Source organism: Nothobranchius furzeri, chromosome 14, assembly GCF_043380555.1.
Source record: "Nothobranchius furzeri strain GRZ-AD chromosome 14, NfurGRZ-RIMD1, whole genome shotgun sequence".
In the NCBI taxonomy this organism is placed as follows: Eukaryota; Metazoa; Chordata; class Actinopteri; order Cyprinodontiformes; family Nothobranchiidae; genus Nothobranchius; species Nothobranchius furzeri.
Genome location: NC_091754.1, coordinates 35,196,228 through 35,222,016, shown reverse-complemented (window position 1 = coordinate 35,222,016; position 25,789 = coordinate 35,196,228). Strand labels below are relative to the sequence as shown.

The following is a 25,789-nucleotide window of genomic DNA, read 5'->3' as shown; positions in this document are numbered from 1 at the left end:
AGGCTGAGTTTCAAACTTTTGTTAGTTTTGTTAAGATATGAATGGAATTGAAGTAGTTCTGATTCTGAACCAGACCACAGCAGAATAATGTCGTCAATGTATCTTCCCCACCACATCATCTTATCAGCATAGACATTACGATCAGAGTATACATATGTTTCTTCCCAAAGTCCCATAAAAAGATTAGAGTAATTGGGTGCAAAGCATGCTCCCATTGCTGTACCTTTTTTCTGTCTAAAAAATTGGTTCTGAAACAGAAACACATTGTTACATAGAGTCCACTTCGCCAGCTGAAGGATGAAAGAAGAAGGAGGCATATCTTCTGAATGTCTTTGGTCCAGGTAATAGGTTAGTGCTTCTAGTCCTTCTGTGTGGTCAATGTTAGTGTATAGCGCCTCCACATCCATAGTAACAAGAAGTCCAGGTCCTATGTTCCTTATATCATTCAGTTTGTTCAGTACTTGAGTAGTGTCTTGAACAAAAGAAGGCAGTTCAGAAACAAATGTTTTAATGAAAAAATCTACAAACTGTGAGGCTGGTTCTGTGATTGATTCATTGCCACTAATTATTGGTCTGCCTGGTGGATTCTCCAAGTTCTTATGGATTTTAGGGAGCATGTAGAAGGAAGGAATTCTTGGGTGCTCATTCAGTAGAAAGTCATGTTCTTTTTGTGAGATCCATTGTTCATTTTTAGCATGTAAAAGCATCTCCTTAAGTTCAGTCTTTATTTGCTCTGTTGGATTCATTTGAATGTGTTCATAGTATTCACTGTTATCCAACTGTCTCTTAGCTTCTGTGACATATTGGTCTCTGCCCCACACAACTACCGCTCCTCCTTTATCAGCTCTCTTGATGATAATGTCTTCATTAGCTGATAACCTCTTAATTGCATCTCTTTCTTTGTTTGTGAGATTATGCTTCGTTTTATTTTTAGATGCAAAGAGTTGATCAACTTCTTGTGTAACTTTTTTGTAGAAGACATTCAGAGTCTGATTACATATGTTGGGTATAAAGGTGGACTTGGGTCTGAATGGGGTTCTCCCACCATCTTGCTGTATATGGTCTCGAGAAGCTGCTTGACTTGGATTCGTATGGTACCAGACTTTCAGCTGAAGATTACGGTGAAACTTGAACAAATCTATTTTGGTCTGGAATTCTTTAGCCGTGTTCTTAGGAGCAAACGTGAGACCTTTTGATAAAACAGAGATCTGACAGGTTGAAAGAGGAACCCCTGAAATGTTAATTACTTGTTGATCTTCATCTTGTCTCTGCTTCTGGTATGTCGACTGTAACTTGTGAATCCTTGATGACTTGCTTCTCCCTCTTCTTGTCTTACGTTTTTTTGTCTCTGCTTGTTTCTTTGGGATCTGGTGCCTAAAAAAGTAGATGGTGAGGATTCTAATGTCTCCGGGTGATCCTCATCACTGCTAGGCAGTTGGAAGGAAACAGTTCTTCTTCGTTGTGACTGAGTTTGAAAGCTTTGTCTTTGTTTCCACATGTAAACTTTATTTTCTTTGTAGTCTGATACGTCTCTATTGAATTTCCTCAGCTTTTCTTGTTTAACTTCCCTTTGTAATTTTTCTAAATCCATTTGCAGTTCTTTTTCAAAAGGGATTTGTTGTGTTTTGAAATTAGTAGAGATTTCTTCTTTCAAAGTGGCAATTTCATTTTGAATTTGAGTTTTCTGTTTTTTTGCCTCTTGTATTAGGAGAAGCATGAGATCTAGGGAGCATTTATTGAGTATGGCCTCCCATTTCCCTTTGAAGTCTGAATCTTCTGCTCCAAATGATGGAAATTTTTTAATTCTCAGTCCTCTTGGTATCATTTTCTCTCTCCAGTAATCAGACAATGTAGTCATATGTAGTTGTAATTTCAAATCTTTTTCAGAGAGTCTTTTAACTTCAGAGAGTAGTTTTTTAGCATCTGTAGTTATTGCAGAGCTCTGGTCAAATAGGGTATCAGAGATGATAATGCTCTCACCTTCTTCTTTTGAATATGAGAAGTATCCAGTAGCCATTTTTGGATGAGAAGAAGGTAAGTCCCCAACGTTGAAAAAACGGAGCTACTTCAGCCAAGAACAATCCCTTGATGTCCTTAAGAAATGCAAATAGAAAAAATGCTGGAAGTGCTGCAGGGGTGTGAGAAATCTTATCTGGTGCTCTCACTGGTGCTCTTCAGCCAAGGGATCCACATAAATGTTGGCAAAAGGAGATCTGAGGCACTCAGGAGGTACAAAAATAAAAAGCCTTTATTAGTACATGGCTTAAATTGTTAAAAACATCAATGCCAACGCGTTAGGACCTGGACTTCTTGTTACTATGGATGTGGAGGCGCTATACACTAACATTGACCACACAGAAGGACTAGAAGCACTAACCTATTACCTGGACCAAAGACATTCAGAAGATATGCCTCCTTCTTCTTTCATCCTTCAGCTGGCGAAGTGGACTCTATGTAACAATGTGTTTCTGTTTCAGAACCAATTTTTTAGACAGAAAAAAGGTACAGCAATGGGAGCATGCTTTGCACCCAATTACTCTAATCTTTTTATGGGACTTTGGGAAGAAACATATGTATACTCTGATCGTAATGTCTATGCTGATAAGATGATGTGGTGGGGAAGATACATTGACGACATTATTCTGCTGTGGTCTGGTTCAGAATCAGAACTACTTCAATTCCATTCATATCTTAACAAAACTAACAAAAGTTTGAAACTCAGCCTAGACTTCTCCTCATCAGAAATTAATTTCCTAGATATAAAAATCTCAAAATCTGATAATGGAGATTTACACACTTCTATTTTTAGAAAACCTACTGACCGTAATACAATCCTCAGAGCAGACAGTTTCCATCCATCATGGTTAATAAACAACATTCCCACTGGTCAGTTTCAAAGACTTAGACGTATTTGTGACACAGAAGAAGAATTTGAAAGAAATGCTACAGTTATGGGCCAGAGCTTTACAACAAGAGGATACCAGCAAAGAACGATACTCAAAGCGTACAGGTGCTGGCCAGTAAATTAGAATATCATCAAAAGGTTGAAAATATTTCAGTAATTCCATTCAAAACGTGAAACATGTACATTATATTCATGCAATGCATACAGACCAATGTATTTCCAATGTTCATTACATTTAAATTTGATATTCATAAGTGACAACTAATGAAAACTCCAAATTTGGTATCTCAAAAAATTAGAATATTCTGAAAAGGCTGAATATAGAAGACACCTGCTGCCACTCTAATCAGCTGATTTACTCAAAACACCTGCAAAGGCCTTTAAAAGGTCCCTCAGTCTTGTTTTGAAGGCACCACAATCATGGGGAAGACTTCTGACTTAACAGCTGTCCAAAAGACAATCATTGACACCTTGCACAAGGAGGGCAAGACACAAAAGGTGATTGCTAAAGAAGCTGGCTGTTCGCAGAGCTCTGTGTCCAAGCACATTAACAGACAGGCGAAGGGACGGAAAAAATGTGGTAGAAAAAAGTGTACAAGCTCTAGGGATAACCGCACCCTGCAGAGAATTGTGACGACAAACCCATTCAAAAATGTGGGGGAGATCCACAAAGAGTGGACTGCAGCTGGAGTCAGCGCTTCAAGAACCACCACGAGGAGACTCATGAAAGACATGGGATTCAGGTGTCGCATTCCGTGTGTCAAGCCACTCTTGAACAAGAAACAGCGCAAGAAGCGTCTCGCCTGGGCCAAGGACAAAAAGGACTGGACTGATGCTGAGTGGTCCAAAGTTATGTTTTCTGATGAAAGCAAGTTCTGCATTTCCTTTGGAAATCAAGGACCCAGAGTCTGGAGGAAGAGCGGAGAAGCACAGAATCCACGTTGCATGAGGTCCAGTGTAAAGTTTCCACCGTCAGTGATGGTGTGGGGTGCCATGTCATCTGCCGGTGTTGGCCCACTCTGTTTCCTGAGGTCCAGGGTCAATGCAGCCGTCTACCAGGAAGTTTTAGAGCACTTCATGCTTCCTGCTGCTGACCAACTTTATGGGGATGCAGACTTCACCTTTCAACAGGACTTGGCACCTGCACACAGTGCCAAAACCACCAGCACCTGGTTCAAGGACCATGGTATCCCTGTCCTTGATTGGCCAGCAAACTCGCCTGACCTTAACCCCATAGAAAATCTATGGGGTATTGTGAAGCGGAGGATGCAATACGCTAGACCCAACAATGCAGAGGAGCTGAAGACGACTATCAGAGCAACCTGGGCTCTCATAACACCTGAGCAGTGCCACAGACTGATCGAGTCCATGCCACGCCGCATTACTGCAGTTATTGAGGCAAAAGGAGCCCCGACTAATTATTGAGTGCTATACATGCACATTCTTTTCATGTTCATTCTTTTCAGTTGGCCAACATTAGAGAAACAAACATTTTTTCATTGGCCTTTAGAATATTCTAATTTTCTGAGATACCAGATTTGATGTTTTCATTGGTTGTCACCTATAAATATCAAATTTAAATGTAATAAACATCGGAAATACATTGGTCTGTGTGCATTGCATGAATATAATGTACAAGTTTCACGTTTTGAATGGAATTACTGAAATATTTTCAACCTTTTGATGATATTCTAATTTACTGGCCAGCACCTGTATAATAAGACTAAAAGCCTGCCAAGAAAACAGCTATTGGTACCTAAAGAGAAGAACCAACAAAGATCAGATGGTGTTTATTTTGTGACCCAATTCAGTGATCAAGCCCACAAGATCAAAAAAATAATTACAAAAAACTGGGACATACTGAAAAGTGACAGTGTTCTTAGGGAAGCTCTCCCAGATACTCCTACTATCAGCTTCAGACGAGCCCCAACATTAAATGATCAACTTGTTCAAAGTCACCTTCCTCCACAGCAACAAAAAACCTGGTTATCAACTCGAAAAGGCAACTATAAATGTGGAAATTGTGTTCACTGTGACAACATGACTAACACTAACTGTTTTGCTGATGTTTTCACAGGACGTACTTTTTACATTAATACATTCATCAACTGTAATACTTCGTTCGTGGTCTACAGACTAGAATGCCCGTGTGGTTGCTTCTATATTGGAAGAACTAAACGCAAGTTAAAAGCAAGACTTGCAGAGCACAAACAAGCAATCAGATCTGGTAATCATCTATATCCTATGGCAGTGCATTATAAAGACACAAATCATGGAAGCTGTAACTCTCTTAAAATCACAGGGATTGAACATATAAAAAATTCAATTAGAGGAGGAGATAGGCTTAAAAAACTCTTGCAAAGAGAATCATTTTGGATTTACACACTAAAAGCTACTAATTTCCCAGGTCTTAATGGAGAATTAGATTTAGCTCCTTATTTATAATCTCATGTTTTCTTACAATTTGTGTACCATATTTATAATTTTTTCTCAAATTCTAGAAGTGAAATTTCATATTTGTAAGTATTCATCCTTACAATAGGATTGTTTAGATGTAAAAAGTTTTTGTGTTGTACTGGCCATCCAATCAGAATGCAGTCTACCTGCCCAGCTTTGGCAGGTGTCATTGATTGGCCTTTTTAACATGGGGGTGAGTGAGTATACAACCATTTTGAGCCCTGATGAAGGCCCTGTGGGCTGAAACGCGTTGGCATTGATGTTTTTAACAATTTAAGCCATGTACTAATAAAGGCTTTTTATTTTTGTACCTCCTGAGTGCCTCAGATCTCCTTTTGCCAACAAATATGTTTGAGGTAATTTGGCCACTCTGGCTATCTCTAGATGTTTCCTCATTCCACAGGGGAGGGAGGGGTTTGGCTTGTCTCTCCGCACGAGCAGGATGGAAAAACAGAACTCCGTTGGCGATAAACGTCCCCAAATAATTAAAAACCAGGACGCCAAATGCAAAGTTTAGAGCAGCACATTTACCCAGAGGCTCTCAGATTGAGCAAACTTGTGAGAATACATGTTTCTTTCTTCTTCTGGCTCTTGGAGAGTACAAAAGTTTTTTTTCTCCTCTCCCTCCCTCCTTATCCCAAGGCTCTTTGTCCTGTCTGTGCACTGTGCTTTCTGCATTTTTTCTGGAAACTGGAAATTATTAAAAGTGGATCTGGTCAGTTGGTCTCTCAACGCGATTTTTTCAATGATGAGAACGGGAGAAGGGGCTCCCGGATGCCCCTCTGGGACAGCGCCAGCTGGGTATATCATGGACTCCTGGAAACAGTGGAACCTGATATGCCTCTGTTTGTAGAGGATTCTGAAGATGTTTGGATATTCGTCGTTTTGGTGTCGGGATTCTTGCTGTTTGGCTTGAGCGGTTACCTGGCTTACCGGAAAATTAACAAGCTTTCGAGGAATATTGGCTCAATCCCGGAGCTCAGGGATGGAATGCATTGTGCTGTGAACGCACAAACTCATATAATTGCCGAGATGAGTCGTAAGCTTGGAACTTTGGCTAAGATTCAGGCTCTGGCACAAAAGGTGGATACCATCAAGGAGCGAGTGGATGGATCAGCACGGATTGGGGATTGATTAATTACGCCATTATTGGATCTAGAGGGTTGAAGACCAACAGAACACTAAGGCAGAGAGGAAATTATCCCTGTCTGTCCCCAAAACAATTTTTATCTGAATCTGGTGTCCTTGAAGCCTGTGAGGCTGAAGTGATAACTCCCCCCTCAGAAGAAATGTGGAATGCTGTCGTCGCTATGGTAACTCTTTCTCCCTATCCCAGCCTGGGCGGGACTGTGACCGGTGAAGGCAGTGGAACTGTATCTAGGAGTCACTGTGCTCTCTAACCCATTATCTCCCTCCCCTGTCCAAACGGAGGTGTTGAGCGCTGCCCCATGCGGCTGCACGCACTGAAGTGAGGAGAGTCCCAACCCTACCTCCCCACCTAGTGGACACTTATGTTGTGTAATGTCTGAAGTCTGTGTGCATATCTGTCTGAGGTGTTTTTTTTTTGCATAGCAAAGCTGTCCTCTCTGTGGAGGGTATCTCTGAAGTGCCTTTTTTTCATTCCCCCGATTCTATTGTCATATAAACCCTCTTGATCTATTACGGTAGCGTGACTCGGGTAGCGAATGACCACAGTCACCAATTCTTGCCATGTGTCTATGTATGTATGTCTGATCTCAGAATTGAGTTTACTGAAGCTCTAATTTCCCTCTGGGATTAATAAAGAATCTTTGAATTTGAATTTCCGCTTAGAGACGGAGCAACGTGTCGCTAGCATAGCGGCTAATCACTAGCATAGCAGCTAATCGCTAGCATAGATGTTTGACTCGTTATATTGATATAAAGATATAAAGCCATTTTGTATCTCGCCCAGCTTTAGCATGTAGCTAGTGTCCCGCTGATCTCCGACTCCTAGAGCAGGAACTATCAACAACGGTGTACATGCAGATCTTTCACCGTGGTGGACCAGCGAAGCCAATATCCTTGGCCAGCTTACCTAGTTATGATTTCGTTACTTAGCAGGCCGGAGGTGCCTTTACTTTGGAGTTGCTCTACTGCTGTTTTCATGCCGAAAATTGCCGGAAAAACTCTGTTAGCTTTAGGTTAGCATGTAGCTAATGCCCTACTTATCTCCGACTGTGGAACAAGAGCTGATGTAAAAGGCCACAGCGCCCGGCTATGAGCAAAGCGGTCTGAGGCTCCACTTGTAATTTAACAGTCCTAGTCCATATTAGATCTCAACAGCATGACTACAGCCTTGCACGGGAACCAGTCTGCCACGTGGGTGGTATACCCCGGTCCAAGGAGCCCTTCTTAGCTTCTTGGGTTAGTTAGTAGCTACACTGGTTCTTTTGTTCCACCCTGTTCCAAACGTAACAGCCCCACCCTTAGGTCCATCTCTTTTCCCATTTTTGGATTTTCTGATCGTGATGGGACCTGTGACACGGTCAAAATGGCGGTAGTGGGACCCTCTCATTTGGGCACAAAAACTTGTAATTCGAGCCTATGGACATCAATTTTCCAGTATATATGTTGATCCGCTAAACTGGAGTTAAATCATCTCGGTTTGGAAGTTGGTTGGTGTGCTTTCTATGTCGGCCGAGAACAGATTACTGAGCAGTTAAGATCCATTTCTGGGCTTCATAGTCAGCAAATAGCTGAGTAAACTCGGTGCTGAGTAAGAGTGTTTTCAGTTTGTCTGAGACGGAGGAGGTATCGCTGCAGACGCCAAGTAGTAGGGTGGATGCTAATGAATATAAACAGAAAGGAGGGGGTGCTTCGACAGTTGTGCTAACACCGCAAAGCACTATGGTATTTGTAGTCTTTGCGGAAAAAAAGGCCGGCAGGCCACTTTTAATATATATTTGATATTTAATCTCGCGGGCAAAATAAAAATAGACTGCGGGCCAAATTTGGCCCGAGGGCCTGAGTTTGACACTTGTGCTCTAGAGTTAAAGTATTCAAAATTCCATTGGTTATATGATCTCATTTAATACAGTTGTTTTAAGGTCATTTGATCATGTGTCTATTCTGAATATGGATTAACTCCATAGCCTGTTGCAAAATGAAAATGTTCTACGAACTCTGATTTTCTGGGCCCCAAAACCAGTATCCACACAGTCAATGTTCCTGGGTATTAAAACCAATATAGTTTGGCTTTTCTCCTTACATTAGTAGTTCTTTTATGCAGATGACAGCAAGATCTACCTAGATTAATCACCGAGCGACTGTGGTCACCTAGACTCACTCTGTCAGTGTTTGGAGCAAGTTAATGACTGGATGCAGTCAAAAAATCTTGAGTTGGCAAACGAGGTTGAGAAGTTCCGCCTAGATAAAGTAGGATTTACCTCAATGCATGACTCTTCAGAACTTCAGAACCAACTTCCTTGAGAGACACTCTTCTGTTGCACACTCATCCATTCTAGAGCTGTCCTCAATGAGAGGTGCCGATTAGAAGTGGGCATACTCGTTGGCCCCCATCCGAGTGCCTGTATGTAGGAGTTTACCCCTTTGAATGAGGGTGTAGTCCCAGTCCCCCAGTGGGGCGATGGGACTGTGTGCACCAAACAGCAGGTTTACCCACATATTACCGGTCCTTTTCGGAGCTCTTGGAGGGGCTGCTGGAGAGCACTTCTTCCGGTGACTCCATGTAAGCATTAAGGTGTCCATATGTGCACTTGACACCAGGATACCTTAGGCTGCAGCTCTATGATCAACTTTGCTGTCATCTCATTTGATCTGTGGCTGCATATTTTGGGCATGTGCAGAAAGGGTCGGAGTGGTCAACTGACCACTACTTGGTAAATATTTGGTTCTGATGGAGGTGGAAGATGCCAGTCAAACCTGGCAGGCCTGAACGTATTGTGATGGTCTGTTGGAAGCGTTTGGCAGAATCTCCTGTAAGAAGGATCTTACCTCTGGCAGAAGTTCAAACAACTCCCTGGGGAGATGGGGGACGTTGAGCACCATTGGGCCATGTTCCATGTTTCCATTGTCATGGCAGCTGACTGTAGCTATAGCTACAGGGTGGTTGGTACCTGCCATGGTGGCACTCTTCGAAACAGCTGGTAAATAGCAGCAGTGAAGGAAGCTGTCAAGCTGAAGAAGGAGTCCTATCAGGTCTTTTTGGCCTATGGGACTCCAGAAGCAGTAGATAGGTACCTGCAGTCCAAGCGTAATGTGGCTCAGGTGTCCCTGAAGCAAAAACTTTAGTGTGGGAGGAGTATGGAGGGCCATGTAGAAGGACTTTTGTAAAGGTTTGAGGCTATTCTGGTCTACCACCCGGCATCTCAGGAAGGGAATGCAATGCACTACCAGCACTTTTATGGTGGGGACGGTGTGCTGCCAAACTCAACTCTGGACGTTGTGGGTCGTAAGTATTTCAAAGACTTCCTCAATCTGAGGAGGTCAAATCTGGGGACTTTGGGTAGGGCTCTCCAATCTCTGGTGCTGAGTTTACCAAGGTGGTCACAAAAGCTCTTCTGAGGTAGGGCCCCAGGGGTGGATGAGATTTGCACAAAGTTCCTTAAGGCTCTGGATGTTGTAAGCTGTGTTGGCTGACACGGCTCTACAATATTGCTTGAACATCAGGGGCAGTTCAACTGGACAGGCACACCTGGGTGTTATCCCTTAATGTAAAAAGGGGTACTACAGGGTGTGGTCCAACTACAGGGGCATCCACACTCTTAAGCCTCTCTGGTAAGGTTTATTAAGGGGATCTGAAGAGGAGGATATTCAAACCTCGGATTCAGGAGAGACAATGTTCTCGTTCAGGCTGAGGAACACTGAGCCAGCTCTTCACTGTTAGCTGGGTCCTGGAGGGTTCATGAGGGTTTGTCCAACAAGTCTACAGTGTGAGATTAAACACATATTGTAAAGGCTTTTTCATCAACAAGGGGTCTGATAACATATGTGGGCCACTACCTAAATTATGTGCCAAAGAACTGTGCCCAATATTTTATCATATTTTTTTTATAAGTCTTTACAGACAAAGCATATCCTGAAATGTTGGAAGGATGTGGTTGTTTTCATGTGCTCCAAGATTAGAGGTTGTAAAATGTTTGATCAGAAATCCAAAGGTAGTGCAGAATTACCCATAGCACACCAACATTAATCCATTCACTGCCATTGACGAGTAAAGTCATCATTTAAAGAAGAAGAAAGAAGAAAGTATAATTTCTATAGCGCCTCTCAAGATAAAAATCACGAGGCGCTTCACAAAAACAAAAATTGTAAAAATATAAAAAAGCATTTAGAAAATGTTTAAAAATATATTAAAATGAGCAAAAATAGGCAATTGGGATTTAAAAGAAAAAATGTTAAGAAAGAGAGAGTGAATAGGAAAGAGGGAAATCAGTGGATCCTGAGGAAGGTGGAATAGGTGGGGAGAGCAGAATAAAGAGAGAGTGGTGAAGAAGGTCATACAAAAACCAGCTTGAACAAGTGAGTCTTCAGCTGCTTTTTAAAGGAGACCACTGAGTCCACTGATCTCAGGCTCAGGGGGAGAGAGTTCCAGAGTCTGGGGACCACAGCAGCAAATGATCTGTCGCCCCAACCACTAAAAATCCAACCACTTACTGTCATTGACAACTAAAGTCGTCAATTGTGGTTTTTAATGGGGCAGGCTTGGGAACAAGCTTGCGCACCTTGAGATTAAACTAGGGATGCTCCGATCAGGTTTTAATCTGCCGATCACCGATACCGATCAGCCAAGAGGCCGATCATGGCCGATCAACCGATTACCGATACCAATTACATAGACTGGCTGTAAATTGTTCATTTAGCTATGGTGAGTTCTAATGCATGTGTTACATATTAATTCAGAAAAAAACATGGTTTTACTTCACTTCAAATTATGTAATATCAGTAACAATTTATAAGAAATTGAAAACATTAAGGCTCTCTTTGGGCTACAAAAAAAGTCAGTATCTCACATCACCGCCTAAATCAAATTAAATAACCAAGGATACATTCAGATACATCCAGTGAGCTTTAAGCTCAGCATTGACACAGGACTGACATCTGAGCTCCAAATATCACTTGTGAAACTCACAGAGGATGAGACGCTTTCTTTAAGGAGTCCCTCGATGAAAGAATACACTGTCTGGTGGAGCTCTGGAAGGGCTACGTCGGCGAAATATTTACGTCCCGGTAGCATGTAGCGAGGTTCCAAGTGGGCTAGTAGTCGGCGGAATCCGGCGTCTTCCACAACTGAAAAAGGCTGGTGGTCTAGTCCAATAAACTCGATGATTTTACGGGTAATTAGCTTAGCCTTTTGACTGTCACGCTCATATGGGCGAGTGTTTCCAAGCGACGGCTGCGTTAGCTGCCGTCTGACTGTGGCTGCATTAGCATTAGCAGGCTTCTTTTCATTGCCTGCGGTGAGGCTCAAAAACTCACCATGCTCCGCCAAGTCTTTAGTCTTTAAATGTCGGGTCAAATTCATTGTGTTTAATTTTTTTGAAGTGCTTCCTCCGCGGGGTATGTTTTCGTTGCAAGTGTTGCAAGACGCAAACTTAATATCACTCTCGCACACCGTAAAGAAGTTCCACACGGCAGACATGTTTGTCTTTGCGGGATTGCCGCCACGCGCATGCGCACTAAGCGGGGAGAAGCGGAAGGGTGACCTACCGGCCGGGAAGAGTAAGCACCAGTGCCAGATCGGAAATGAAAGGCGGTGATCGGCGATCACAGATCACACACTTTTGCAGGAAAATCGGCTGATAATTATCTGTGGCCGATCAATCGGAGCACCCCTAGATTAAACATCACACCTCTAAACTTGATTTTCACCCATGTGTGTCACATGAGTTAAGTGCTCGCCCCGTAATCGGAAGGTTGCAGGTTTGAGCCATGCTCAGTTTATCGATGTCGTTGTGCAAGACACTTAACCCCCCTTGCCTGCTGGTGGTGGTCGGAGGGACCGGTGGTGCCACTGCTTGGTAGCTTCGCTTCTGTCAGTGACCCCCAGGGCAGCTGTGGCTACTTTGAAGCTCATCCCCACCAGCGTGTGAATGAGTGAGTGAATGGGAAATGACTGATTGTGTTGTAAAGCACTTCAAGGGGTTCCAGGACTCTAGAAGGTGCTATACCAAATACAGGCCATTTTCCATTTACCATCATGTAGCAGACAATCCATGAATTAGGACATCATTGTGGGATGCCGCTATGTCTCAAGCAAGGAGCAAACCAGAAAAGCTTCTGCAGCTCACACTTCGACAATGGATTGTGAAAAACTGGAGGCTATTCTGGTCTACCACCCGACATCTATTGTCTTGGCTAGTAACACACTGATTCTTCCTAATGTAAGAAATGAGTCTACTCTTTTGGTAGTTTTGGTGTTTACATGGTCATAGAGCACAATATTCTGTGACTCTTAAAAAACAGTAAAAATGCTCAAAAACGCTGGCAGTCAGTGGCTTTTTGTTCATAGTGGCTGGCAGTGAATGAGTTCATATTTAACCAATCAACATACAATTTTGAGATATTTATAAACTCATTTAATGTTTATGAAAAATCCAGCTTTTAAAGTTATTTTCACATTTAAAAATCCACTGTCTTTGAGAACACAGCTGAACTTAAGAAACTTGTTTTGCTCCAAAAGCAGATCAGCTTGTTAGTGCTACAGTTGTGTTTGGTCATTTCTGTTTGATGTTGCATGAATATTGTCTTGGCTGATTAATGCAATGTGAAATCCAAAATACATTATATAAAATCCTTGTTGTGCGATTTCTCATGTGGAGAAGCCTCGCTGTGAGACACGTTCGCCTACATAACAGATGTGAATGTGTCTCACTGAGCAGAAAGCAGTAATTATGATGTGCATCACAGGCTGGGCTAACGTAACAGAAAGAAACATCTCATTACTGCCGCATGCAGAGTATCCTGATTACACTGATTATTTAGAGGTCTGAGGGGGAGAAAGGAGCCTCTGTATCACCTACAACTAGAACTTTTTCCTCTAAGAACACAGTTAGTCTGTAAACAACTTGAAGATTTCAGTCATCAGTGAATAACTATTCATTTGTTACAGAAACACTCTCTTAGCACTACACAGAGTGGCATGCTTCTCTCTGAGCACAGAGTTTGTCTTGGATTGGTACACAACACAGCTGCAGTGTAAGTGGTGTAGGTGGTCAGCATCGTGCAGCTCTTACTGGATCACTGGAGATGCCTCATATTTATGACATTTCAGGAAGCTACAGCAACAATAAATGCAGCACAAAGTTTGTACTTAAGAGACGTGTTTGCATCTTGCTGGATATGATGTATGGAAATACTGTAGCTTCTCATTTGTCTTTAAAAAAAATATTATTTTCAGCAACATCACCCCAATGTGCAAAGGAAATAGAAATGTTCTCTAATAGTGATGATACTTTTAAAACAATTAGTAAATTTAAAACTCTCTTGAAGATGGAAATGTTAAATACATATGGTATGAACACATAGTGGCAATATCTTGCTGACATCACATGAGTGAAAATTTTAATTGAATATTAATTGACTCAATTTTTTTTTAATTATTTTTGTGGCATGTATGGTTTGATTTGACTAATTGTTTTCTTTTTTTCTGATGATTTTCTGATAAATGTCAGGTTTATGAGAATGCATTATTTTAATCTAATCATCATGGGATCCTTAAATAAGCTGTTTCAGCTTCTTGGAGTCCCTTTCACAGATCTAATTTATGTAGCAGAATGATATTGTGTATATTGTGTACAGGAATGTTATGAAAATGGTCTGTGAATAAAGAATAAAGAAAGAATAAAGAAAGAATAACCTACACACATAATTTCATTTATTTTATTAGCAAATTTATTGACATGGGAAGAGCGATATTGGTTAAGAGTGAAAAATTTTGATAACGATAAATTTTCAATTTATTGCCCAGCCTTATTCCTACCTAAAATGAATCCTGAGCTAGTGCAGTCTGTAATAAAACAGTGGACATACATGAGCTTGCATGATTACATAGCTTAAGCTTTCATTTAAGAGTACTTCAGTGAAGCAATGCAGAGTTGTATGCACAATGTGCACCCTTAAATTTACACACAAGCTGATTTAATCTTTTACGTCAAATTTCATAAATGTCACAATATATTGCACCAGGTTTGAAAATTATTAATAAAGTGGGTTAAGTGACATTTATAAACCTCAGGTGTTCTGAACTTATCCACATTCTCAAATAAAATAAGAACATTGAAGGTCACCAGACCTGTGAGATGTGGTTGACAGAGCTCTCCATGCGGCGGAGCTGCGAAGCCTGGATGTCAAGCATCTGTAGCACATTGTTGGCCAGTGTGTTGATGAGGTAGGCAACACTAGCCAGAGACTGGGTGGTGTAGCTCTTTGTCTCCTCCAGTGCTTGCTGCTTGTCTGTTGACTGTGGACAGGAGAGACTAAAGTTAACACATGGTAAATGCATTGCGTATGGTGTAAATGTCTTATCTAGTTAGTTAACTGCTCAATGTCAGAATAGTCGGTGATAGACGATGCAATTTACCAGCACTTTTATTTATTTACATGGGGGGGGGGGGGGGGGGGGGGTCATGTATTGGAGTTATAGAATGGATTTCACCAATTCCAGTCCTCACAAGCATAAAGAGACCACCCAATGTCCATGTGTCTCTGCTGAAACACAATGTAGGTCAGAGCAAACTCACTCATGCCTGTAGTTGACAAGAAACACACTGACACTTAAGTGTGTTCTCTCTCTCTCTCTCTCTCTCTCTCTCTCTCTCTCTCTCTCTCTCTCTCTCTCTCTCACACTCTGTGTGTGTGTGTGTGTGTGTGTATGTGTGTGTGTGTGTATAACAAATAACACAGATACAACTGCATTCACACAGACGTTCTGGTGACCTAATGACCTACATTCACAGTCAGAGCCCAAATTCAAATGTTGTGAACTCTACAGAAAACATTTAATTATGGTTATAAGATAACAAACAAACCTCTGATTCATACAAATGGCAACAGTGATTTTTTCTTCCGGAGTCACTGTCATTCAACTGCTCAGCAACTCAAAGGCAACCAACATCACATACGTATGGGAGCCTAACCCCAAAATTCCACTATCTCCGCTCCGGCACGAACTCTGCAGCACAAACGGTCCCGTTGTAGTAAATCAGAGCTGTTCCACTATTGCGGCCGTGCGGCGCAGTGCGCCGCCCGCCGTTCCGCCATCCGGCAAAAATAGGATCGATTCTATTTTTGCCGGACGCCGGAGCACCTCCGCAGTCAATGGACAGGAATCACAACCGCCCAACAAGAAAGGGAGCAAGCACAACTTCCGTTATTTCACAATAAATCGATAAACAAAAAGCATTTTTTGTTTCATATGCACAGGTTTAACAACTTTTAACAACTATCAATGGCGGTTGAACTTTAAATGCACAAAAATAAGCCATAAATACAGTTTCTACTATCAAAGTAGTCACACTTTGTTAATCCAAACACTGCTGATCTCTCAACACAAATGATGGGCAGATTAAACAGTTCTTTTCGAAGCTTCTCCCACACAACGGGTGTTTGGATCTAACTTCCGCATTTATTGCTCGGACTGTATCGCAAGATCTCAAAAATCCTGCGCATGCTTGTTTGCCCACCTCAGGTCTCCGCACCGGAGCGGAGCCGTTGTAGAGCCGGTATAGTATAATTTGAGTTCGGAAGCGAGCGGCAGCGGAAAGTGGGGGCGGAGCGGAGATAGTGGAATTTTGGGGTAAGCCACACCCATCTACTTCTGGTCCACGGGTCACCAACAGCCAACAAAAATGAATGGGAGTCTATGAGTGGATACATTTATTTTCTGATCCCGTTTGAAGCGTGTTGTAGAATTAACTTATAATGTCCGTGATTTTTAAAGACACATTTTGATCCCAATAAAGCAGTTTTTTATAACAGGTGGCTAAATTTCCTTTAGGTTTTGTGTGAAAATACGAAGTGGACTCAAACTGGTTGTCTCACCAAATTTATGTCATCAAAACAGACACAGTGAGGAGGAAAATAAACCAGTTGAACCATTTCGAATTGGCCTGTCGGGTTCGGTGCACTTGCATACGGTTTTGGTTTATTTTTTTCCATTAAATAATGAATTTTTATTTGTGTGATTTAAGTGCAGCAGGTAAAAGGTCCTAGGCGAGTTTCCGCACGGATGCTGTATTGAGTGATACATGATGGGCCTGACGACACACCCAATCAAACAAATTTGACCTGCAAATTCTGATTAATGCCTTTCAGAGTGGATCAAACCAGCTGACTGTCGCTGCTATTGTGGAGCCTGTAGAGACCCTGAACAGAGCGTCGTATCGCCCCTTCCTCCCTTCTCTCACACTGTGCACGCACGCAGCGGCAAAAATGTAAACAAACACGTCTGCTGAACTTTCCCCTGGGACAATTGATGTAAAGTTTTCATCCTACAATGAAAAATACAGCGCGGAGGAAGCTTGATATTTATTACAAATTTAAAGAAGAAACTCTGGGCGGTGTGAGGTGAGTTTTTAAGGTTAGCTGCAAAAATAGAAACACGAGCATTAACAGCAGTGGCGGCTGGTGAATTGTTTTTTGGTGGGTAGTGATTTAACAGGTGTGTGGAAAAGAGCATGCCAGCAGAGAATTGTGTGACCTGTTATGGTAAGGTGCAAATGAATAATGAGTTTTTTTTAAATAAATTTGTACTATTAACATGTTTCTTATCCATTTGCTTCCTTAAATGATGGTTTATGGGCAGCTAAATAAAATAAATGACTGTTTATTTGAAAACATATATAAAAATCTTTACAAGATTTGTAATTTTGAGTCACATTCCTGGTTTTTTAAACCAACAGCAAAATAGTTGAAGCGGGCAGAAAAAAATAAATAATAAAATACTAACTGATGTGTTTAAATCAAACGTGTCAAAAATGTAAATATTTCATCATAATTTAATCATATTTCAAGTCAAAAACAAAAGGTTTTCAGGAGAAACACTGAACCGAACCGAATACGGTTTAAGCGTACCGTTACACCCCTAGTCTGAAAAACTGGTCCATACAACCAACCCGGACCGTGCCAGTCACAGGACTTTTTTGGCCCTCTTCTGTGGAGTGATATGGTTATGGCGGGGCAACAACACAAGTCTACTGATTGGGGACAGAAATATGTCACCACAGGCACCAAGGAAAACAAACCTTGGAGTTATGTTGTTTGTATTTACATTAGTTGTACACAGATGTGAGAAAATGCCAGCAAGTTTTGGTCAGCTTCAGAGCTCCATACATTCCTCACTATCAACGTGAGAGTCCACACTCAGGAGGAGCTAGATGGATTATAAAGAATGGTTTTTAAAGAAGTTTCTCAGCTAAGGATTCGAGTGGTCGGGCCAAGCTAAAGAAATGAAAGCCCAATATATGTAAGTTAAGGACAGAATCACCCAGAGTGGAAATGAGAGAAATACACAGAGGTGCTACAACGCACTGGATGCTAGGGATGTAACCGGGTAAATAGTTTTGCCCGTTAACTGCTTCTAGTCCTTCTGCTGTGCTGGGGTGTAATATATTTTGTGCTACTAGAGGGTGCAAGAGCGCGGTTATCAAAATGTTTACTGGGCAACCGCAGAAGAAGAAATGAGCTTGTCTCATGATCAAACAAATGTGCTCAAACATGAAGTGGTTAGCAAACAGCGTGAGAGTGGTTTATTCTCAGTTAATTCATTCTTGGAACACAATAAGCCTCGCAACAAAGCGCTGAGCCTGGCAGAACATGAACCGAGACCAGCAACCAGTCAGTCGGCCGTGACGCTCCTGCTTGCGTCTGACTTCTAATTTGTCTAGTAAAATAAAGAAATGCCAGTGTAATTAGTAGTTCAATGTAAGGAAACTAAAGTGTTTTTAAAAAAATGTGGCCTTCAGAAGCACACAATCTCAAACATCGCAGTGTATTTGATGCCAGACGGTCCGCTGTGCAACAAGTTCTGTGTCTGACGAACATTTCCGCTGTCATCCCACTCTCTCTTTGCTTTTGTTCATAAATGTAACGAGTGTGGGACTTAAGTTGTGCGTCACAATGATAGTAAAAGAGTAGGCGCAAAAAGCGTTAATATTTATAGAGCGGGGCAAATGTTTGTGTGCGTCTGAAAGGACTTGGTTTCCGGGAAATCGGCTATTAACCATTCCGGGACCGGTTAAAGAAATCTTGGAAAACGTGCATCCCTACGGGATGCTATTTATAGCCAAAGATCGGCAATCTGAGGCAGGCCTGGACTCAGCAACCACACTCTGGAGTCACTTGTGGAGCTTGTTGGTAAGCATTTTTTTGTGCAGACCATTTATTGCAGCACAACAGTAGAGTTGCACAACATATTTATAAAATCACACGACTGTTTGTTTAACCCTGCCTGCCGACAAAAGAGCCCAAACTACGATAGAAACAATCTCCTGAAATTGCAGACCCGGTCCTGCTGACTCCTGCCCCACCCCGTCCTGAACCCTGCAGATGGATCTCAGACTAAATATCAAATACAGGGCATTTACCATATGTGTGATTCAGGGCATAAGGCAAAGAAAACCCCGTTCCACTTACGTAGATTTTTGTTTTTGGTCAGAGGACCTAGCCGATTGTAAGGGGAGGAGATTTAGGCTCCCTATAAATAAAAAACAGACATTGGTGACAAATGTAAACCTTTAGTTTACTCCTTATTTTTTCATCTGCCAGTCTTTATGGTCTCTCTTTTTTCCATTACTTCCATTTTCACTTCTCCCTCATACAATGACACCATCTTACATCTCTTCTTCATCCCCCTCTTTTTCCCATCAGACCACTGGAAGTCTCATAAGCAGTGGCCTATTTGGAGGGCTGTCTTCTTTGGCCTATGGCGAAGGCACAGCATTGCAGAAACACACACACACAATTTTTTATTTTTTCATTTCAAACCAAGTTTACATACATGAATTATTTTTAATCTACATAGAATCAGATGTATGCTCTGATTCCTCTGACCCCGTTCTTGGAAGAAAACATCCTCTGGTTACTATGGTTATGATGCTTTAGTTCCTTGCTAAGACTTTATGCCTTCTTGTGTTTTATAATGTTACAAAAGGCAGCAAAAGACTTTTTAACAATTAAAGGTGATGATAAATGCAGCCATTGAAATTGAAAGAATGAATTGAGCAAACCCGTTCTCACGAATATTGTTGTTCTGCATCACAACTGGTCCAAAGAAGAAGAAGAAGAAGAAAATATAATTTCTATGGTGCCTCTCAAGATAAAAATCACGAGGCGCTTCACAAAAACAAAAAAATGTAAAAATATGAAAAATTATTTAGAAAATGGTTAAAAATATATTTAAAATGAGCAAAAAATAGACAAATGTGATTAAAAATGTAAAGAAAGAGAGAGTGAGTAGGAAAGATGGAAATCAATGGATCTTGAGAAAGGTGGAATAGGTGGGGAGAGCAGAATAAAGAGAGAGTGGTGAAGAGGGTATATGCAAGAATCTCAATATAAAATTTAAGACTTTTTCAAGACTTTTTAAGACCTTGTAAAAATAAAATTAAGACTATCGCAAAGAATTAATCAACTGTTAAACACTCATATATTGTTTTTAAATATTGCATTGCTTCGTTTTCCACTTCATGTTGGGTTATGTCACATCCGGCCGGACTGCGAGGCTGTAGCAATAATACGTAAAGCCACGTGGCACAAAAATGCTAACCGCGTGCATAGAAGAACAATATATATATATTTTTAGTTTACATGCATCTATTTTTCATAGCCACGACCTCCGAGACTGTGAAAAAAGTGAAAACTAAAATAACTCCCCCCAAACAAGGTCCTCACGTGCTGCTAGGGATGGGTACCTTTGACATTTGAATTGATCCGGCACTAATTCCCGGTACCTAGGAATCGATACAGGTACTTAACGGTACCAATTTTAGATACTTTTGAGTGTTTAATATTTTTAATTCTCTTTTATAATTAAATATATATTTTTCTCAATATATAACCATATTTGATAAATATCATGATAAATAACATACAACTGTTTGTATTTTAACATCGTCCTTGTAGTTTTATAAGCTGATAATTAAACTGAAGCAAACATCTTTACTGTGAACTAAATTTACTGTGTCTCTTCATTCCTTTTACCATCCTTTTTCAATTGATTTTTCCTACTGGGAAGTTAGAATTTCCGAGGAGAAAGCGAATGCACCATTAGATGATAACAATGGTGGCAATGGAAGCTAACATATCAAGCTAACGTTACCTTAAACAGTTTATTTAACTGCTGGAGCAGATTTAAATGATGATCTTCACCCAATCACCCGTCACATTTAGTAAAGCGAAGCCAAACTTTAGAGCGCGTTCATGTTCTTCTAGTCGGAATTTCGGAGTTCCGAGGAGAAAGCGAACGCACCATTAGTGAAACGGAAGCTAACAAATCAAGCTAACATTATCTTAAACATTTTATTTACCTACCGGAGCATATTAAGATGAGGATGTCTCACTTAGATCATTGTCGCTGGTTTCATCATCACCCAGTTACCCATCACATTTAGCGAAGTGGACCCAAGCTTTAGCTTTCGTTCTTTCTACAATGCTGCTCTGTTTACAACTCGCTCGCAGTGACCGATGACATAACGCTCTTGCGCATGCGCAGCGGTCTAGACAAGTTCTCGTTGTGAAGGACGGGTACCGAAACGTTTCAAATGAAGTGAATCGGTGCTCGGTCGGTACTGTGGAATTCGGTCGGTACCTTAAAAAGTATCTAATTCGGTACCCATCCCTACGTGCTGCAGATGTGCATCTATTCTACAGTGGGTTTTGTAGTGACCTCTGACATTTATATACTTTTATTTTATTGAAAATTAAAAAAAAATAGGTGATGTTTTTGCAAAATACAAGCAATTTTCTATCAGTCCTACTGTTCAAGAGAACGAAATATAATAAACTGAAATAACTAATCAGATAATGATTAGGGATCATCATATACAGTAATAATTAACTATTATAATGAAACTAATTCACAAAACACCAAACATAAAAACATCTGAAAATATTCCATATGACTGTAATCATTCATTAGTAGGATGACCAGATCCCAACTCACCACACGTGGGACAGAGACTGCTCACCGTGGGACGTGAAGCTTCAATGTAACCAGATAAATTTAAAATGTTTTTTTTTAATCTATTCTGCCTTTTATCTCTAACATGACTGTTAAATAAACATACAATTATTAAATAATTGATGTCTTATATATTCTATTTGAAATAAACTTGAACAAGCAAACAGAAAAAGGTTTAACGCAGTTTCTCAGTTCCTCTCCAGCTACCACAGCTTAACTCAGGCTGGACCTTCTACTGTGGCTCTGAGTAACTTTAGTTACAGTTACTTTAAACAATCAACTGATTTTATAAATATAGACAGGCCCACTATAAAACAATGAAGGCTTAAGCAGCTTTTTAACGTTTTCACTGAATATTTGTGCTGACTTTCCACAACAGAATGATGGTAAAAGTACCAGAAACATCTTTAGATCTATTTATGTTTATTTTCCACTAATAACATCTCATTGAGAACAGATCCATACTGTTTTGCAAGTTTTTCTTCTTCTTGATTTCAAATCTCTTATATAACATGTATGGAAGATGTGCCTAAAGGGTTTAGCCTTCAGTTAAGGCTGAAACTAAGAGGAGACAAACCTGCTAAAGTTCTGGACAGAAAACTGACATATCTGGAGGGGATTTTGATAATTTTATGAACTTTAAGCTCTAACCACTGCCGGATGTTGAAGCAGCAGTAGTAGTGGCGCCGTAATACCGGCACCCGCAGAGTGATTTTCCCTAGCTGTCTCCGTGACTGTGATTGGTCAAATGGCAACTCGTGACAAAGATGGTTTGTGAAGAGGATGAACACTCCTCATTTTTCTGAAACTGATTCTTATAAAGAGCGACTGAAACCCGACCAAAGACTCACGTTCCCTAAAACAAAAACTCTTTGATTCACGTGAATGCATTTGATTTCATAAAAAGCCATTTTTGCTGAAAAGCGTCAAGTTTGCAAGTATGAGACAAACATATTTTAAATTCACGTCAATACGAACCAAACTTAAGACTTTACTAAATCGATTTAAGACTTTTTAAGACTTTTAAGGGTCTTAATTTTCCTTTAATCAAATTCAAGACTTTTAAGACTTTTTAAGACCCCGCAGATACCCTGAAGAAGGTCATGCAAAAGCCAGCTTGAACAAGTGAGTTTTCAGCTGCTTTTTAAAGGAGACCAGAGTCCACTGATCTCAGGCTCAGGGGGAGAGAGTTCCAGAGTCTGGGGGCCACAGCAGCAAATGGTCTGTCACCTTTGGTCTTTAGCCTGGTGCTGCACAACCAGTAGGCTTTGATCACTGGACCTCAGGGACCTGCTGGGGGTGTAGGGACTAAGAAGATCACCAATGTATGGTGGTGCTTGTCCATGTAAGGCCCTATAGACCAGAACCAGGATCTTGAAATGAACCCTGAAGCTGACTGGCAGCCAGTGAAGCTGGAGGAGAAGCGGGGTGATGTGGGTGTGTTTGGAGGACTTGGTCAGAAGCCGAGCACAGGCATTCTGAAACACCCGTAGACGGTTCAGGGAGGTTCTGCTCAGACACGTGAAAAGAGAGTTACAGTAGTCTAAGCGTGAGGAGATGAAGGTGTGGAGAACTGTCAAGTTCAGAGCGGGACAGAATGGGACTCAGCTTAGCAATGTTCCTGAGATGGAAGAAGGAAGAGCGAACAAGAGAACTGACATGAGAATCCAGGGAGAGAGCTGGGTCAAAGGTCACACCAAGATTCCTGACAGAAGGTTTGGTGTGAGAAGCAAGCTGACCAAGAGAGTCTCTGACTTTGGGAACCAGCTTGTCTGGGGCACAGATGAGGATCTCAGTCTTATCTTCATTCAGCTGAAGAAAGCTCCCAGCCATCCAGGTTTTGATAGAGTCTAAGCAGGTGTGTAACTGCTGCAGCTTAGACATCTCATGGGGCTTAAAGGAGATGTACAGTTGGATGTCATCTGCATAAAGATGGTAGGAGATTCCTTTGAAGGAGCTCAGGATGTGCTGAAGAGGAAGCAGATAGTGGAGGGAATTGTTCACCTTCCTTCCAGCTTTGTTTATTTTAATGGTCCTACTACACTATCATCTAGAACAGATTAAGTTTAGAGAAAAAATAAACACAACAGTCCTAGTCTGGTCCTGGGCTTCTGACCAGATCGATCACACTCAGACTAAGCAGCTGTAAAGCTTAACCATGGGTGTAACCTATAGTCTATGTAAAAGGTGATAATTAGAACATAATACTATTAGAATTAGAATATTAGAAGCTATAGCTAACATTTATGAGATTTCTGCATCTGAAAAGGCGTCTCAGCCTGTGTAGGCTCAGCCTGGCTTTCCAATGTTCTAATCTCAAACACATCTTTCCAAAAGCTCAGCCCAGTTCGCCCCCACAGGAGCTGTTCCTGGAACCGGCACTGAAAGTGCAGGCTTATACGCCTTCAACTGGGAAACCAATTGCCATGGTTTCTAACCCAAAATACACACATTCACTCACCATGAGCATCCACATTCAGCCTCCAAGCAGCAGTGCCATGTGTTTCCAATGAGCAGCAGGAGGCTGAGTTACAGTTCAACTACCTCAGCTGACAGCTAACCAGTACCAGATGTGATAAATCAGGGAGGTGCAAAACAGTTTGTGAAGAAGGCACAAGCTCTGTGCAGGCCAGAATGAAGACCGATTCCATATATCATCCCATACAGGACCTGTACACTTCCAGGACATGTTAGATCACAGCTGACACGTGTCACCCTGGACAGTCTTTTTGATTCACTCCCATCTGGCAGGAGGCTCTGATCCATTCGGACCAGAACCTCTCACCACAAGAACAGTTTATTCCCCTCTGCTGTTGGACTCATGAACGACAATCCTAGGACTGCCCACTCCAGTCACATGAGTCCGTGTTGTATTTTTACCTGAACTGATCCACTCTGATTAGTACCTATACTGTGTGTATAGTAGCCGTTTCTCTAATTATTGCCACTTTATATTATTATTTTATCATAAGTATATTCTTACTTCCTACATTTGCTTATCTCTTATTTGTATCTTTCTTTTTTGCACCAAGTACAAGTACATTAGCAATTTCCTAATGTTGTGATCTCTTGCACAGATGGCAATAAAACCTTCTGATTCTGATTGACAGTTAATGACAGATAACTAGTTTTACCTTCTTTGGAAACATTCTGTTAAGCTGTCTAGAGACTCAGACTTTACTGAGCATTTGAGACTCCAAATCTATTAATGACACAGGTCAATAATACTATTAGATCTGATACTTTATTCTTAGAGACCAGCATGTCTGTTGCAGTAACAGCTTCATCCTGGCAGAGGCTGTTTACAGACCGGGGAGGGAGGTAAGAATTTGTTGCTTACACCCTAATACGAACACACACACACACACACACACACACACACACGCACGCACGCACAAACACACACACACACACACACACACACACACACACACACACACACATTCAGAGTTTTACTTCTGAAATTAACCTCTTAAATAGAAAAATAAACGTTAAAGGACTCATTAAAAACCTTAAGTTATGCAGATATAATCAATCTATCCTTAGTGAATGGATATGTACCACAGGATTTTAAGGTTGCTGTAATCAAACCTTCACTTAAGAAGCCTTCTCTGGATCCAGATGACCCAATGAATTATAGACCAATATCTAACCCTCCATTTTTATCCAAAGTCCTGGAGAAAATAGTGGCCATCCAAGTATGTGAGCATTTAAACACTAATGATCTGTTTGAGGAATTTCAGTCTGGTTTTAGAGAGTATCACAGCACTGAAACTGCATTAGTGAGAGTTACAAATGATATTCTCATGGCCTCAGATAAGAATACCATACCATACCATACCATACCATACCATACCATACCACTTTATTTATAGAGCGCTTTCAACACAGCATTACAACCATACAAAGCGCTGCACAAGAAACAAGCAAGAATACACAAGTTAAAATAGTCAGGTAGATGGAAAATGTAAAAAGGAGCAAAAGAAATATAAAAAACAGACTATTAACAGGAAAAGCAAATAAAACCAGAATATAAAAACACAAAATTAAAATTGAATTGACTAGGTGGGACAATGGATGAGCTAAGGAGTTATGGAATTAGGTATCGAATGCGTAAGTGAAGTAGAGGGTCTTCAGACGAGATTTAAAGACGGTGATAGAGGAAGCTTGCCTAACCTGCAGTGGTAATGAGTTCCATAACGTTGGGGCACAGACTGAAAAAGCTCTTTCCCCACGAGTCTTCAAACGTGCCTTAGGGACAATTAAGA

The 25,789-nt window shown here is 41.1% G+C and overlaps 1 protein-coding gene across 5 annotated transcripts in view; it reads right to left on the bottom strand.

The window, feature by feature from the left end:
* Positions 1-25,789, bottom strand: part of LOC107389593 (abl interactor 2) — a 68,776-nt gene that overhangs the window by 25,135 nt on the left and 17,852 nt on the right. For all 5 annotated transcript variants that reach the window (XM_015965808.2, XM_015965811.2, XM_015965810.2 and 2 more), the window contains exon 2: positions 14,637-14,804. In XM_015965808.2, the coding sequence (XP_015821294.1) occupies positions 14,637-14,804 (168 nt within the window). The remainder of the gene's footprint in view (positions 1-14,636; positions 14,805-25,789) is intronic.